Source organism: Impatiens glandulifera, unplaced genomic scaffold (assembly GCF_907164915.1).
Source record: "Impatiens glandulifera unplaced genomic scaffold, dImpGla2.1, whole genome shotgun sequence".
NCBI classification, from domain to species: Eukaryota; Viridiplantae; Streptophyta; class Magnoliopsida; order Ericales; family Balsaminaceae; genus Impatiens; species Impatiens glandulifera.
The window spans coordinates 24,525-40,511 of record NW_025919093.1 but is presented as its reverse complement, the minus strand read 5'-3'; the positions used below and the strand labels follow the sequence as shown (position 1 = coordinate 40,511).

The window sequence follows — 15,987 nt, the reverse complement described above, 5'->3', positions numbered from 1 at the left end:
GTCGGGACGGAGACACAAATATCATCCTCGCCCCATCTCCAATCAAATTTTATGTCATTATAATATTTACGTCTCACTATTTATTTTCTTTTTCTATACTTGTATAATTCATATGTATAAATTACTCCATAAATGAGAGAGATGAAGAGGGAATACCTGAAGAAAAATTTCAGAATAATTGAAAAAATAAATTTTCAATTCTAATAGATAGAATTTCAATGTGATGTTCATTAAGAACCCTTATCTAACAACTCAAGTATATGTGCACAATTGTATCAACTCATCAAATCAATCTTGGATCACGAAGTTTCCAATATAACTTTGAAGTTCACTTACCCAAACCAATTTACATTATCATTAATTGTCAAAACTAAACAAGTTTATTGTTCAAACTTAAGGGGTGTTTGGTTCATACAAAGGAATGAGAAACTTAGGGGGCGCTGGATTCAAATAAGAGAATGCGAATATAAATAGGAATGATAGATATGAGGAATAATAATAAGTATGATTGATATAAGTATTCACATTTTCATTTTCAATGTTTTCATTGAAAATGTTTGAATTTATTATAGAGAAATTATTATTATTATTATTTTGTAATCGAAACTAGTATTGATATCTTAATCTCAATTTTACTATATCTTATTACAATCATATATTTTTTTTAAATATACAAAATATTTATGTAAGTCATAATTTAATAAAATATAAACCATTAATATTTGATCATACTCAAGATATTAGTGACCATTGACAATACAAAAGTAAGTGAGTCGCTGATTTCAACTTCTTATGACAAATACGACAACGGCCTACCATAATGTAACTCTATTGCATAATGACACAAAAATCCCACGAGAAGCCCCTATGAATCATTATGCTTCCAACCACACGACTGTCAATTATATTAATCTCTTACAATCCACTAATAATCATTCTAATTATAGTCTTACTAATATAATACATGCCACAACAAAGAGTTCCCAATATTGACTTAATGTCGTATCTCTTCACACCATCAATGATTCCATAAGCGTTCCTTACAATAAGATATTCTCATGGACATCATAATCTAGCTTATAATTCATCGCTTCCTTATCAGACACATCGTGATGAAAATTAGATGTAAGCTCTAAATATCTAGATAGCCAATTTATAAATTTAAAAATAATTATTTTGAATAAATAAAATAAAAATAATTAACCCAAAGACAAATCCTAATTAAACAATTAATTAGATTAATTATTGTGATAATTAAAACCTAAATAATTAAGGATAAGGGCCAAATAAAATAAATAAAATTATTTTGGGATACATTTTGTCTTCATTTTATCTTAAAATAATTTTAGAAACATAAAATCAATTAAAATAAATAGTTTAGGATGAAATGTGGTACCCATTTTTATCCCAAAAAATTATTTATTTAACCAAAAAATATAAAAAAAAAACAAAATTGGCAAAATATTTGTCATATTTATTTTTAATATTTTGTGTATATTAAAGATGGAAAAATAAAACTATAATTGTGAAAGAAAAATCAATTTCAAAAAAACCCTTAAAGTTTTAAATAAAAAATAAAATTTATAATCAAGTCTAGCTGAAATACAAAGAAATCGCTACAAGCAATCGCGACCTTTGGATGGACGTTGAATTTTCATTCAAAGCTTATGGAAATCGCCCACGTAGCCCGCTGCAGAAGAAGAAGCATGCGTTCGCGCCACAAAGGATCAGCTAACGCTCCTTTAGCTGAAATGCGACCGAACGGTCGAAACACAATAGTGCGATGACAAAATTCCAACAAAATGCTCTGTGGCCGCATTTTCTCCCTAAACGACGTCGTTCTGTTCCCAGATCATCGTCTTCATCTCGACGCTATTTGGATAACCATATTACTTTATGGAGATCTTTGAGTGCATTGTTAAAATGCTCCTAAAGTACCTCCCTTTCACTCACCATCCTTATTGCAAGAAAAAATCTATCATCCATATTAGTTTTGCAGACGATCTCTTCATCATAGCGCATGCTGACGTTGACTCTATTAGAACTATCAAGAAGGCTCTCACTATTTTTTCTAGTGTTACAGGTCTCAACATTAATCAGGGAAATATCCATGCTTACTATGGCGTCATCAAGGAGGAAACCAAAGCCAACATATTCAGGGTCATGGGCATTGAAGAATGATTGCTCCCTGTCTGATACTTGGGAATCCCGCTCTCCTCTAAACAACTCTAGATCTTGCACTATCGTCCTCTTATTGAAAAGGTAAAAAATGTTATTATGGGATGAGCTACTAAAAGACTTTCTTATGCAGGTCGCATTGGGCTGGTCAATAAAGTCGCTATGGGTATTATCAGATATTGGGCGCAGTAGATCGTCCTCCCAAAGAAAGTAATGAAAGAATTGGATCAGCTAATGAGGAATTTCATTTGGGTGTACTCAGAGGTATGGTGGGAAAAATATCAAATGGATATACACATGCAAGCCCAAAGACGAAGGAGAAATCAACATCAAGGATAGTGTCTCCTAGAACAAAACTCTCACCTACAGGAACTTATGGGCATTGGAAAAGAAACATGACTCGTATTGGGTAAGATGGGTACATTCGAGATTCATTAGAAAAAAATCAACATCTGAACATGTAAGATTAAAAACATTGTGAAGATCAGAGACAGCGCGGGTAAGATGATCAACATTGTGAAGATCCCGTCGCTAAAGGGATGACTACTGAAACAATTTACTATCGCTAAAATTATAAATACAAAAATTTAAAACTGTCCTCACTACTATACATTTATTACTAACAAAAAAAAATAATAATTAAAATGATCTTGAAATACAATTTTCTAATACTAAAATTAAATATTTATATTACCCAAACAAACATATAGAAACATAATATTTCTATAGTACAAATTTTGTTTAAAATCTATATTTGAACTATAGTACAAATTTTGTTTAAAATCTATATTTGAACTGTTGTATCATGTTACATTCAATCCGGTTCTCAACAATCTTCTTTTCTTACTATAATCTATAGTCATCAAAGTAATCCCTGCCAAAAATCAATAAAATTAATACGATTATCATCCGATAAAAGTTAAGTCAATCTAAAATAATAAAGTCTTTTTAATCCAATAATCAAATAATTTAATATGTCCCAATTATACCTATTAAGAATTTAACATTCTCTAAGAATATATTTCTTAAAGAGTCTAAATTAAAGTATAATAATGTAATTAACAAAAGTAAGTTGATCTCAATAGACTTTGCAGAATCATGTAATTAAAGTATAATTTCAGATATAATCAAATCAAAAAGCTATTTCACAAACTTTGTGATCAATATTAGAAATATAGACCATTCACTTGAAATTGTCTTCTCTTTATTTTATCAGATTCAATTACTGTTTAAGACAAAGAAAAATAGAATATATATATTTTCAACAATTGAATAAAGAATGTAACTAAATTCACAAAGATTACCAAAGTAAATCCACAAACATTGTAAATGCAATTTCAATCAAAGAACAGTGTTCTTAAATCTATATACATTGCATTTAGTTGATAACTATGAAAACAAATTCAATTAATAAGAAACAAACAAGTAATTCGTACCTTACATTGGAGACAAACATTTTTATCTCTGCGCCTCTCGTATTTATATCAAAATCTAAAAACAGTGATACCATTTTCTTCTTCTTTGTTTGCTTGACTAGAGAATATGGATGAACTAAACCTAGTTCAGACCAATTAAGATCTTAGAACCTGTAAAAGAAATAGTTTTCATTAAGGTTGAACACATTTCTAAGATATACATGCATAAACTATGTCATAACTCATACCCTCCATTTAGTTCAAGATTGTCAGTTTCAAGCAAAGTATAAATTTTATTATATTGTATAGCAATGACAGTTTCACTTGGTTTCGATAACGTAAAAAAACTTTAAATTAGAAAGAGCATGTAAATAATGCCTAGATTCTCATCATGATTAATACGATATTAAAATAAATTGTAGATTAATAAAAAAATATCCTTAAAGAATTACATTATCACACATAGTGAAATTTTTACCTATATTGACATCAGTTTGAGTTCAGAAATAAGGGCTATGCCCGTCTTCTTAATCCCTCATAAAATTTGAACATGATTATTGTCAGCAGCCGCAATACCCCAATCTGACATCATGATAATAATTTTCTTTATAATTTAGATTGCAGCTTGAAAATAATTAAAATATTTGAGAATTTAATCAAATGAAAATGATTAGCATTCTTCTTCTTCACATTCACACTTTGTCAAATTAGACATTTTGCAAATATGACTAAAGTTGTAAAGCCATACCTGCAAGATCACTTTTCTTTGCTCCAACTAATCTCACTAACTTGATTTCAACATATTCCACTAGATCTTCAAGCTCAATCTTATATTCTAAAACAAAAGATAAGATAATAATAAAAATTCAACTCACCTCTAAGTACTATTGCCACAATTAAAGAATAATTTAAGTTAGTTACAATGATTCTGTTAAGTCTTAATCATCAAATTCAACTAGTTTGCAGGTTTAGTTAGATTAGTAAGAAAATATTATCAACATTGTTTCACTTAATACTCAAAACATCATGTTAGTTTCTCATACTCAAAATAACATATAGATATTTTGGACAGCCAATTATTTGTATGAAAGAACTAATCACACATATATTTCACAATCTCATAATATATATATTATCTAGTGGCTTTTCTTTGAGGTATAAGGATGAATCTTGATCATTAAAAGTAAAATGCTACATCCAGTATACTCATAGTTTTAAAAATATTCTAATTAGTAAGGATCGATTTATTGGTCTAATAAATATCCCTACAATCTGTTACTGTTTTTTAGATTTATGGGATTCACAAAAATATATAAAAATAATCATCAATTAAGAGAGATTAGTTGAACTTAGAGTTTCCATCTTTCTCATAAAATTGGTCCACAAACAGAACAACATTGGCAAAGTAAGTTAATTCAAACTAGTTAGTTTACCATCAATTTTAATTGAACTTCATTAAATTTATACTTTTTCATGTCCATAAGATCTCATTAGGACAAGGTGAATTTACCTGCATAAGGTGGTAGCAAGGACATGCATGAATTCTAGTAAGATGGGTTCTTGACAGTTTTAATTTCTTTAGAAAAATAGATGAATGAAAGAATGTTATATCTTATTTACATAAATAATTAGGAGTTCAAGGTATGAAACCAGAGTAATATGAGATAAACACCTAGGACAAAATGAATATTTGTTTGTCTAGATAAACTTACATAATTTACACAAATGAAAGAGAATATAAAAAAAGAAAATAAACAAGTCAATAGAAAAATAAAACAGAGGTAATACTAAAAAGAAAAAAAAGTACTCTCTACTACTCACAAAATTAAAAGTTGCATATCCATCTGAAGACAAAGATGTTCTTGTGAGCATTTCGTCGAACACCTTGTAGACTAACATTTGAAGAGGTGAAGAATTATCAATAGAAACAAACAAAAATAAGATAATGAATATGACCTCAACAAAATTAATATACAGAATCGGTCTTACTTCATTAAGAGAAATAGAGCACCAAAATGCTTAGAGTTTTTAAGATTTCATACCTGGCTTATTTCAGTAACATCGATAAAAAAATTTGATTTATCATCTCCAGATTGAGAAGCTTTACGGATCTGATTCAGCGTCACTGAATCAAGTCAATAAGATTCACAGTCTATAATTGAACCAAAAATAAAACCTCGAAAACTGATATTAACTCTCTACTCTATGAAATATCACTACTAGCTTCATATGAACAATAGTACTTGGCCGAAGTAAACCTAATAATTTGACCTAATAGAGATGGATTTGAGAAAAAACTGAAATCAAATATATTATTTACCTCGGCCGAAGAAATGAATAGTCAGCGAGAGACGATTGACTCGAAAGGAGTGGAGAAGATCATCTTGAAGGAGAGAGATAAGCAGAAGAAATCGATATTAATGAGAACTGTGAAAAGCAAGTGAAATGGAAGATGGAGAGGTTAAGAGAGGATGGCTACCTGTTGAACTTCTCTCTCTAGCTATCACATTTGTTAACTAGATAATGAATTTAAAACACATTTTTTTATTTAATTTAAATTTTAATATTTAGGATTTAGATAAAAAAAAAAATATGGCAAAGATGTAACGGCTTGACTATTAATAAATATATATGGTATTATTCAATATTATATGATCAACAGCGACGGTAACAACATAACTGTCGTTAATTTCGTCGCTGTTGACAACTATTTTACTAGTGTTACGTCGTCTTTCAAAAAAACTTTCGGTAACAATATCTAATATCTAATCATACGGTTTTATTTAGTGTATATAATATAATAATATATTATATTGATATATTATTATATTATATAATAGAAATATATTATATTTTATAATATAATATATTTCTATTATATAATATAATAATATATCAATATAATATATTATTATATTATATACACTAACTAGTTAGTGTATGATTAATGCTACACTGATCATCCAAATAAATGACGCTTCTAGATTCAGAAAATAACTCTAGATTCACAATATAGATGAACTCCAAATTGATCACTGCTTAATTCCTTTACTAGGTCATTAAACCAAAATGCTTCATTTGAAGCATCAATTATCGCCATGTATTTTTCAAATTTAAACCTTGATTTTACTGGTGGACTAAAAATACTTTAAACATTATATAACTTAATATTACTGATTTAAATTTATAAATTGTGTATGAATATATTAATTATATTAGTATTTTAAAATATATATAATAAAAAGTATATGGTCTTATATAAAATTAATCCATAATTTTAAAAGATAAGGTTAGATATTTTATTTTTAAAATAAATAAAAAGAATTTTAAAAATAATTTATATAATTAATAAAAGTCTAACATTATCTAACAGTTAAAATATAAATAATCTATGAAATAAGAACATTGCTATATAATATTAAAAGGGATAATAACCACAAAATTAGTAGTTTTTCCTTAACCAAAGAAGAAAGCAATTTCATTAAATTTTTATTAAAGTGTCGGGATTAATAGCGATTGAAGCAGGGATTAATAGCGATTGAAGCAAAAGTGATAACTAGTTAAGATTAGCGACGACAAGCGAGAAGTTCAATTATCATTGCTATTAACTTTTATTGACGGTAATTTGATCGATATATAACGTCATTTCTTCTTGTCACTACATTTATATTTGGTCCAATAAGACAAATAGTTGTAGGGTGGATGTTCGTTTTCATGTTTTATTTTAATAGGTGTATACTCATTAAAAACATATAATATTTTTGATAGATCGAATTATTGTATCCAACTTTTTGAATCACCAATTTTTGATTACTTTAATACAATTTTATCAATAAATAAATTAAATATTATAATTTACATATAAAATAATAAAATTATATATTTGTATAATAAAATAAGTATATAAATATATAATTATGGAAAATAAAATATGAAATATAGTTTTGAAATAAATTAAAAAAAATATAAAAATATAAAATATAAATTTATTATATAATTTATATATTTTATTAAAATAAAATTTAAAATTTAAATTAATTAAAGTATTTTTAAATAATATTATGTATATAAGGTGTGTACGACCTTTAGAGACACATATTTGAACCGTCGCAAATTCTAGGCCACTTTTTTTTTCCTTTTTTGAGAACGCTGGGTTTCGCTGCTCCTATAGAGTGCGACTAATACCCGCGGGTTAAGTATATAGCTCGCAAACATACTTAACCAATTAATCAAACGCAGAACTTGCCGCCTGATGGGCTCGAACCCAAGACCTCATGGAGGCCTGGGGATATCCACTTATCTCCTCAATAAACTTAACCAAGATATTCTCGTATATTAGTGTGAACTTTGATAGGTTTGTATCTTTAAACATTTATTTCTCAAAATCACACACTTAACCAATAAAATATCTAATATAAACCCAATATCTGGTTGAAAATTTATGTTTTAAACCTTCAAGTGTAACGGTTACATGTATCGAGGATATGTTTTTAAAAAATGATCCATTTAATAAAACAATTTGTGTAGGCAAAACGACACAATAAAAGAGTTCAATAAAACGTGGAAAATTTTGAAAACATCAATATAAGTAATTGGATAGAAGGTTTTCAAGAAAAACATAAAGGTATGTGCACGGATCTAAATTGGAAAACATGTCTCATGAATAATTATGCATATATCAATCAGTTCTAGATGTGTTAGATGAATTGAAATTATAATTATATATTCAAATTCGTAGGCCAATTATAGAATTGCAATTCTAAAGTGAAAATATGAAACTGAAATTAAAAAAAAAAAACATATACCTTTAATTTTAATAGAATTATAATTATAAACTTTATTTTAATTATTCAAACAAATAAATAATTTGAAATTGGACTCTAAGTCAAATATTATTTTCATTCTGCAGAAACAAAACATTGCCTAAATATTTGAAGAATTAGATAAATTAACTACAAGATATATACTTGAATTTAAAATGGAAAATGGATATAAGAACATTCAAAATCCTATTCATAAATTCTTAGCAAAATGAAAAGGGAAAAAAAGAAGGAAACTAGAAAATTCATTAATCCTTTATATATTAATTATTTGTACTATCTCATTTTATGTGTTCTTAAGTTTGACCTATATTTATTAAATTTGATTATTCATTGAATCTCATATATGTTCTTCCCATTATTCTTAACAATATTAATTAGCTTATTATCATAATTACCTTATTTATTAAATTTCATTGTTCATTGAATCTCCTATAATATTTGATAATTATCATCTACATACATTTATTACCATTTTTGTTGAAAATAAGAATATGACTTTTTTATCTTAAATATTTAATTTGTAATGTATTTATAAAATATTTAAAAATTAAAATAAATCAATAATGTAAACAGTTTGAATATATTAAAAAACTTTACTGTCTCATAATAGTCTTCTACCTGTACATAATTATGTTCACCCACGCATAATTGTCTTTTTCGGAACTAGTTTGTGTTGCCAATAAACATTTTTATTGGCGCATAATTGCTTTTTACCGGCCTAAGATTATGTGTCGGTAAAACGTTATTAACTCCACCATTTACGACATAATTTATGCCGGCAAGAATTTAGCGACACATATACACACCGATGGCTCATTTTTATGTCGGTAAAAGTTATTTTGGTTGTAGTTCCTAATTAGTTGTCAATATTGCTCCCGCCGCATCGATAAATAGTTATTGAAAATTTTTTTTCTTTAGTCAATAACAGGGGAATAGATTCATTGCTATTTTTTGTTACCATATTTAACACTTGTGTATTCACAGGGCTGACCCTAAGTAAGTCCAAAAACCTTCGGGCTAAGACAGCCCATTTCGCAGGGCAGCCTACTTGTTAAAAATGTTAAGGTTTTTATTTAAATTTATTATAATTTTAAACATAGAATGGTGTAGCTCAGTGGTTCAAGATAAAAAAAAATTAAAATTAAATTTCTAATATTATTGTTAAAATGATGTAGCTTTTCCTTTTGTGTGGCTTCCTTCATTTTAAATTTTTTATTAAATAATTATATATAAAATCAAATGAAAATTTTAATTAAATAAAATGTTTTATAGATCTGAACATTATAATATATGGGTTTATTTAATCAAATGTAAATGGTGTTCTAGGAAATTGGTATATAAGAGATTGGTATATTATAATTAGCTATTTGATTTATTTAACTTGAATTTACTATGAATGATGTCATGGTTAGATGAAAAAAATGCATTAATAAGGTTTAACTTTTAATATGTATAATATTATATGACAGAAAGGTAGAAGCCATCTTTAATAAATTGGATATATAGTTTCGATATTTCACCAGTGTAGTGAGACTTTTTGGGTTATGTGGAATAGTGACAAAGTTGTTCGTTTAAAAATATAAACCTTTTTGTGATCACTATTACGAATAATCGATTGGTTAGTTGTTATTAAATGAAAAAATTATGATAAAACCGAGCCAAACAAATTTGGAAATAGTTTTGTGGGAAAATAAAAATGCTATTATATTGTTATTATTTGACTCAACCTTTATGAAAGTTTAATGAAAAATGATGTATCAAATAATTGAATTAATGTGAAAGTATGTGATTATGAGTATAAGTGGATTTTTTTTTTCTAACTACAAATATTCAATTTGAAACTCAAAATAGAATTTGGAACAAAGGTGCTAAATACACTTAAAATTTATTAATTTTTATGCTTTAAAAATATTATTTCTCTACCTCATTGCATAATTTAAAGTGTTTCTCTTGTTTCATTAAGAAATGTAATTAATAATATTAAAAAAAAAATTTAAGTTCACAACATTATTTTCTATTTTTTATTAATTAAATGTTCCTTATTTTTCTAAGAAAACCTAAATACAATATAAACTCGGTTATTTAATAAACTCTCTAAGATAATATTTTTGGCCGTTCCCGACTCAGGGATAGGGTGCTAAATTAATAATTTGCTAAAATTATAAGATAATACATTTTTTATAATTTATTTAGACTCCATATAAAATATAAATTAATAATATTACATAAATGATTTATGAAGGTTTCTTGAAAAATGATTCAATTGTCTTTTTTTTTTTTGAAATCAATTTCCCTTTGAATGTCGTCTCTAATTTTCCCTAGCATGATAAGAACTTCTGGGGTTGTTTTCTCATAGCTCAATAAGAAATTTTTCAATGTGATTGCCGCTTTAATAGATTCGTTTCGCGAAGGGGGCTCCATTGTGAACTTTCATCATCTTCTTCATCGATATCATCTTTATTAATTCCAATAACGCTATCAATAATTTCTTCATCAGTCACACATTTCTTCGATATTGTCGCTTGACTCATCTGCAAACCATAGTTACTATGAACCCATTCTTGCAATTGTTTTTGAGTGAGACTTGAATTATTCTTGTTGTGCTTGCATAATGTGTTTCGAATCTCGACTGTCATTATTGTTTTAAGATGGGAAGCGATGTTGTGTGTATGATTTGTTTGTGTTAACCTACAATATTTTGATCTTGTTTATATAGAAAATATTTTTAATGTCCATAAAGTGATACATTGAACACAAGAAGCATAATAAGGTGGGAGATTGGAGGTTTCTTTCAAATTGGGTCATTCATTTGATATACAGTACATGCATTGTATACAATAATTAAGTGGAAGCTTAAAAGTGTTTGTAAACTAAGTATTTTACTATAAATTAATAAAATATTAATTAATATATAAATTAATAATTATTTATTTATCGATTAATTAATAACTCTTTTAATTAATAAATTTTGGTCGTCCCAAGTGTATTATTTTATAGAGTTTCTACTATAATAATAATATGATTTCAAATAGTTAGTTTATAGGCATTTACATATCTGCTAACAAATGTAGTTGATTGTGAATATTTTCTAATAATATCTAATTAATATGGTGGATGTTACCCCACGTTAATTTTAACAAACGAGTACAGGCAATCAGAATTGGTTTGAAATAGAATAAGTCGTGGGTTGTTTATGGCAACTTCAATATTGTGCGTTTCTCGTTTCTCGTGTGAAAAGAAAAGAGGTACCCAAATTAAGCCGATCATGGAGGCATTTTCAGATTGTGTTCATGATTGAGATCTTATTGTGCCCGATTTCTATTTAAGTCTGAATACGCTGCCAAATTCCCGAAAATCCTTCAAAAGACAGAACTTCGCCTTGAATCCAATCATCAGCCCGTCATCCTTGACGTGTGTGTTTTGTGTATCAAAAGTCCTTGTCCATCAAATTTGAGAATAAATAGCTTATGAATGAAGATTTGTTTCTCTCTTGAAATTTTGTGGAATGAAACATCTCATTACAACTCATCCATTAGTTTAGTAAAGAAATTTCAATACTTGCAATCACGTATCAAGAAGTGGTTACGGATTCCTATGCTAAGAAAATTGAGTCCAAAGATAAAATTGTTACGAACCTTTAGATTTTTGACGTAATTGAGTTGTCCTGTGATTTGGTCAAAAACAATTGTCTAACCAATGAGTCTTGTAGTCGCACTAAATAATATATTTTGTATGAAAGACCCTATAGAAAAGCAAGACTTTTAGGATTGTACGATTTATTTGTGAAATGTCACAAATTTTATGGGTAAGGTTACTTCTGTCGTTAAACAAATTGTAAAGTGTCACTTTAAATGAAAATTCAGTTGCAAAGACCAGTGTTACATTTTAGCCTTTTGTAGTGGGATTATAGAAAGTGATTTGTGTAACAAAATAATACTTGCCTGCAATAGCTATTTGAGAAATAGTGAATTTTCTATGTAATTTTTAGTCACATCCATAATTGTCTTTTTTGGTTGTTGGGCTGGGTTGTCTTTATTTTTATTCACCAAGTGCTGACTAACAAAGAGTTTTAAGTTTTCAAGACAATAAATGTTATTTCCCCAGTTTTTATATAATTAATGAGATGATCAAGGCATATAAATTATTTTTATTTTTTCGTTAGACTATATTAACTATTTATACATTTTAATTTTATAAATATTTACTACAGTTTTTCTCATTTTTCATCAACTAATAGAATGATGATATTAATTAGGCTATATAAATGCTTGCTTTTTTTTCATTAGAATATATTCATATTTACTAGATTTAGGTAATATTTTGACAACTTTATTTATAAAGATATACATAAGCTTTGTAAAGTAGTCACTTTTTGAAACTTTCAAAATATTCTCTAAATATAGTAAATATATGTGAATATTCCTAAAAGTTTTCTTATAATTTTTGCTATATAAATGATTGACTATAGAATATTTCTTTGTTCTTCTAATTGGTTTTTGATTCTTATAGAATGGTGAGCATTCCTTTCATAATAAAACTAATTTGTAATTATATATTTTATTTATTTGTGGTATTGATTGATATTTATTTTTATATATGTATTGACAGGAGTGGTTAAACATCTTTTTAATATTTTCATGTTCCCTAGCATTATTTCTAAACATTAGTTTAGCCGATATATTTGATGTAACTAAATTTGGTGCACGTGGAAATGGGCAGGTTGACGATTCTCAGGTAATGTTTGTTACGCGAACTGATTTATTTTACTTTATATTACTATTAATTATGTCACGGAAGAAATTTGTTTAAAATAAAGCACACTTGTAATAAATTTAACTTTTAATATATTGCAACATTCTTAACAAATTGTGTTTTATTTTAACTTCTTTAGACTAATTTCAGTTAATATATATTATAATGGACATGAATTTGATAAACCCTAATTTGAAGGCTTTCTTACAAGCATGGGGTAAAGCATGTGAAAGTAGCAGCATTTCTACCATGTTGGTTCCTGGAGGAAAAACATATTTGTTGATTCCTATTCAATTCAAAGGCCCTTGCAAAGGGCCATCTATTCAAGTTCAGGTGATGATCTAATTTTGTGTCGATTTAAGAAAAAAGCAAGAACTTTTTATGACCTGATTTTAATTTCTTTCTAATTTTTTAAGATGATTTTATTTACTCATTATAAATATGTTTCTCATTATTTTAGATTGATGGAATCCTATTGGCACCCAGCATCAGGAGTCAATGGAAAGATTGCCCGGATAATACATGGATCGCGTTCTCACAAATTATCGGCCTTCACATTAATGGAAAGGGAAAACTCAATGGCCAAGGTTTGTCATGGTGGAAAACCAACCCACGTAACAACTATAACCAATGGAACCAAGTAAGTTTTCTTTACATGCAAGGCTAGCTTGATTTTATCTTTCATAATCAATTCTAACGAAATGCAATTACCAAAAAAATAAGCATCTTGAAATGCAATTTGATAGGTAGATATTCTAAATTTTAAACCTTGTACGTAATCTATTTCCTTCATTTTCAGAAAGAGAGTTCTTGCACCAAATCAACGAGTTTCTGCTCAAAAGCGTCGACGGTAAGCACATACTCAATATCAATTTTAGGTTATCATAAGGATGTTTAGAACTTTTGGTTTACCAAATTGATGATCATTTGGTTTTAATATACCTTGATATATATACAAAAACATCTATAACAAATATATTAGGACATTCTTTTTATCTTTCATAATCAATTCTAGATGAGAATGAATAGTATTGTCTTTATGTAAGAAAACATAAGCATGTTGAAATTCAATTTGATAGGAAGAGATTCCCAAATGAAAACTATGTGATCTAATAATACTAATGTGTCTTTTCTTTTTCTTCATTTTTCAGATATTAGGTGCTTGCGCAAAACCGACGGTAAGAGTGTTGTATGATTCTTTGACTAAATCAAATATTATAGGTCTCGTAAAAAATTATGTGATCCGGAGCTCTTATTTGATGTGATCAATCATTTCTAAATGTGTTAAACTAGTGAATTCTTGTAAATTACAAATTAACATTTGATTAAATCTAGTTAAGTTACTGAAATTAATTATTTTATAATTGTTTTATCAAATGTAAATAATTAATTAATGATGCAGGGAATAAGGTTCATAGGTTGCAATAACCTTGTATTAAGTGGGTTGACTCATATCAATCCTCCAAGTAGACATATAAACATATATGGATGCCAAAACGTCCAAATTTCTCACCTTACAATCACGGCGCCTGCAAACAGCCCTAACACAGATGGAATCGGAATTTCTTCCTCTAGTAACGTCAGAATTACCGACTCTTTCATCGGCACAGGTGTTGTATGTTGTCTTTTCGTTATAGTTTTGTAGTTATTTGTTATAAAGAAATATTTCGCATAATTTATTTAACCTATATGATTGTAGGTGATGATTGTGTTGCAATTTCAACGGGTTCTACAAACATTTTTGTGGGAGGAGTTCAATGTGGACCGGGTCATGGTATAAGGTAAAATAGTGAAAATTATTTACTCTACTTTTATATTTGAGAAATTAAATCAATTGATATAGTTTTTTTGGTCTTATTATTATTTAAGTGTTGGAAGCCTTGGTCAAGGGGGGTCTTCTTCAAATGTGGATGGTGTTTTTGTACAAAACTGCACTTTTACAGGAACAGAAAATGGAGTCAGGATAAAGACATGGCCGGTAATTAAATATTTAATTAATTAATTAACTACATATGATAAATTTAACATTTAATTATCAACATGTTTATTTGTTAACTTTTAGGGTGGAAAAGGTTATGCAAGAAATATTACATTTACTGGCATTCGGTTGAATAATGTTAAGAATTCTATTATTATTGATCAGACATATTGTCAGGTCGCTGAAAACTGTCAAGATCAAGTAAGTGTATAAAATTCTTCTTCTTTTTGTTTAATTAATAAATGAAAACAAAAGAATTTGTTTGATGTTTTCGTCTTTTTAAAGGCGCAGGCAGTGCAAGTGAGTGATGTGAAGTACATAGGTGTTCAAGGAACATCCGCAACGCCCCAAGCAATAGTCCTACAATGCAGCCACCATGTTCCTTGTAAAAATATTATTTTTAACAGAATAAACATAACGTCGTCCACTAAGGGTAATGCTTTGGCTAGTTGCAAGAATGCAGTGGTGTCTATTCAGACCGCAATATCTCCAAATGTTTCATGCATCAGTGCCATTTAAAGAGTTAGGATCTATTGTTTTGGTAGTTTTAATCTCATTTATATGATTGAAATCATTAATTAACCTCTTGTATTGGAATAAATTGAATAAGATTCTCTATTCTTATGCTTTATCATTATTTTTTCATTCACTAAATAGAATACTTGGTTAATATCATAAAAAATATATTATGAAATCAATTTTATTGATGTATGACTTGTTTGATTATTTATATCGAATGACTTTTAATATAAATTTTAAAAGTTTATATTAAGAGATATGTCAATTGTCAAGGTCACATCTAAACGGTGGAGAATGTATTTATAATCTCCGCCTCGTTCTG

General features: G+C 27.7%; 1 protein-coding gene and 1 long non-coding RNA gene across 3 annotated transcripts; one reads left to right on the top strand and one right to left on the bottom strand.

Moving 5' to 3' along the window:
* Positions 1-3,472: 3,472 nt before the first annotated feature.
* Positions 3,473-5,945, bottom strand: LOC124917418. 2 transcript variants are annotated; one of them, XR_007097132.1, is made up of 5 exons: positions 5,914-5,945; positions 5,636-5,718; positions 5,415-5,485; positions 4,072-4,175; positions 3,473-3,764 (listed from the first exon to the last, which is right to left on the bottom strand). It is a non-coding gene; the product is annotated as an uncharacterized LOC124917418 (long non-coding RNA). The 2 variants fall into 2 exon arrangements; XR_007097133.1 differs by lacking the exons at positions 3,473-3,764; positions 4,072-4,175 and adding an exon at positions 4,325-4,428.
* Positions 5,946-13,339: 7,394 nt separating this feature from the next.
* On the top strand, positions 13,340-15,665 carry LOC124917412 (probable polygalacturonase At3g15720). Its single transcript, XM_047457861.1, has 9 exons — positions 13,340-13,501; positions 13,629-13,808; positions 13,968-14,018; positions 14,320-14,346; positions 14,571-14,778; positions 14,868-14,949; positions 15,038-15,146; positions 15,231-15,347; positions 15,432-15,665. Exons 1-9 carry the CDS (start codon positions 13,340-13,342, stop codon positions 15,663-15,665), a joined length of 1,170 nt encoding a protein of 389 aa, XP_047313817.1.
* The last annotated feature ends 322 nt before the right edge of the window (positions 15,666-15,987 follow it).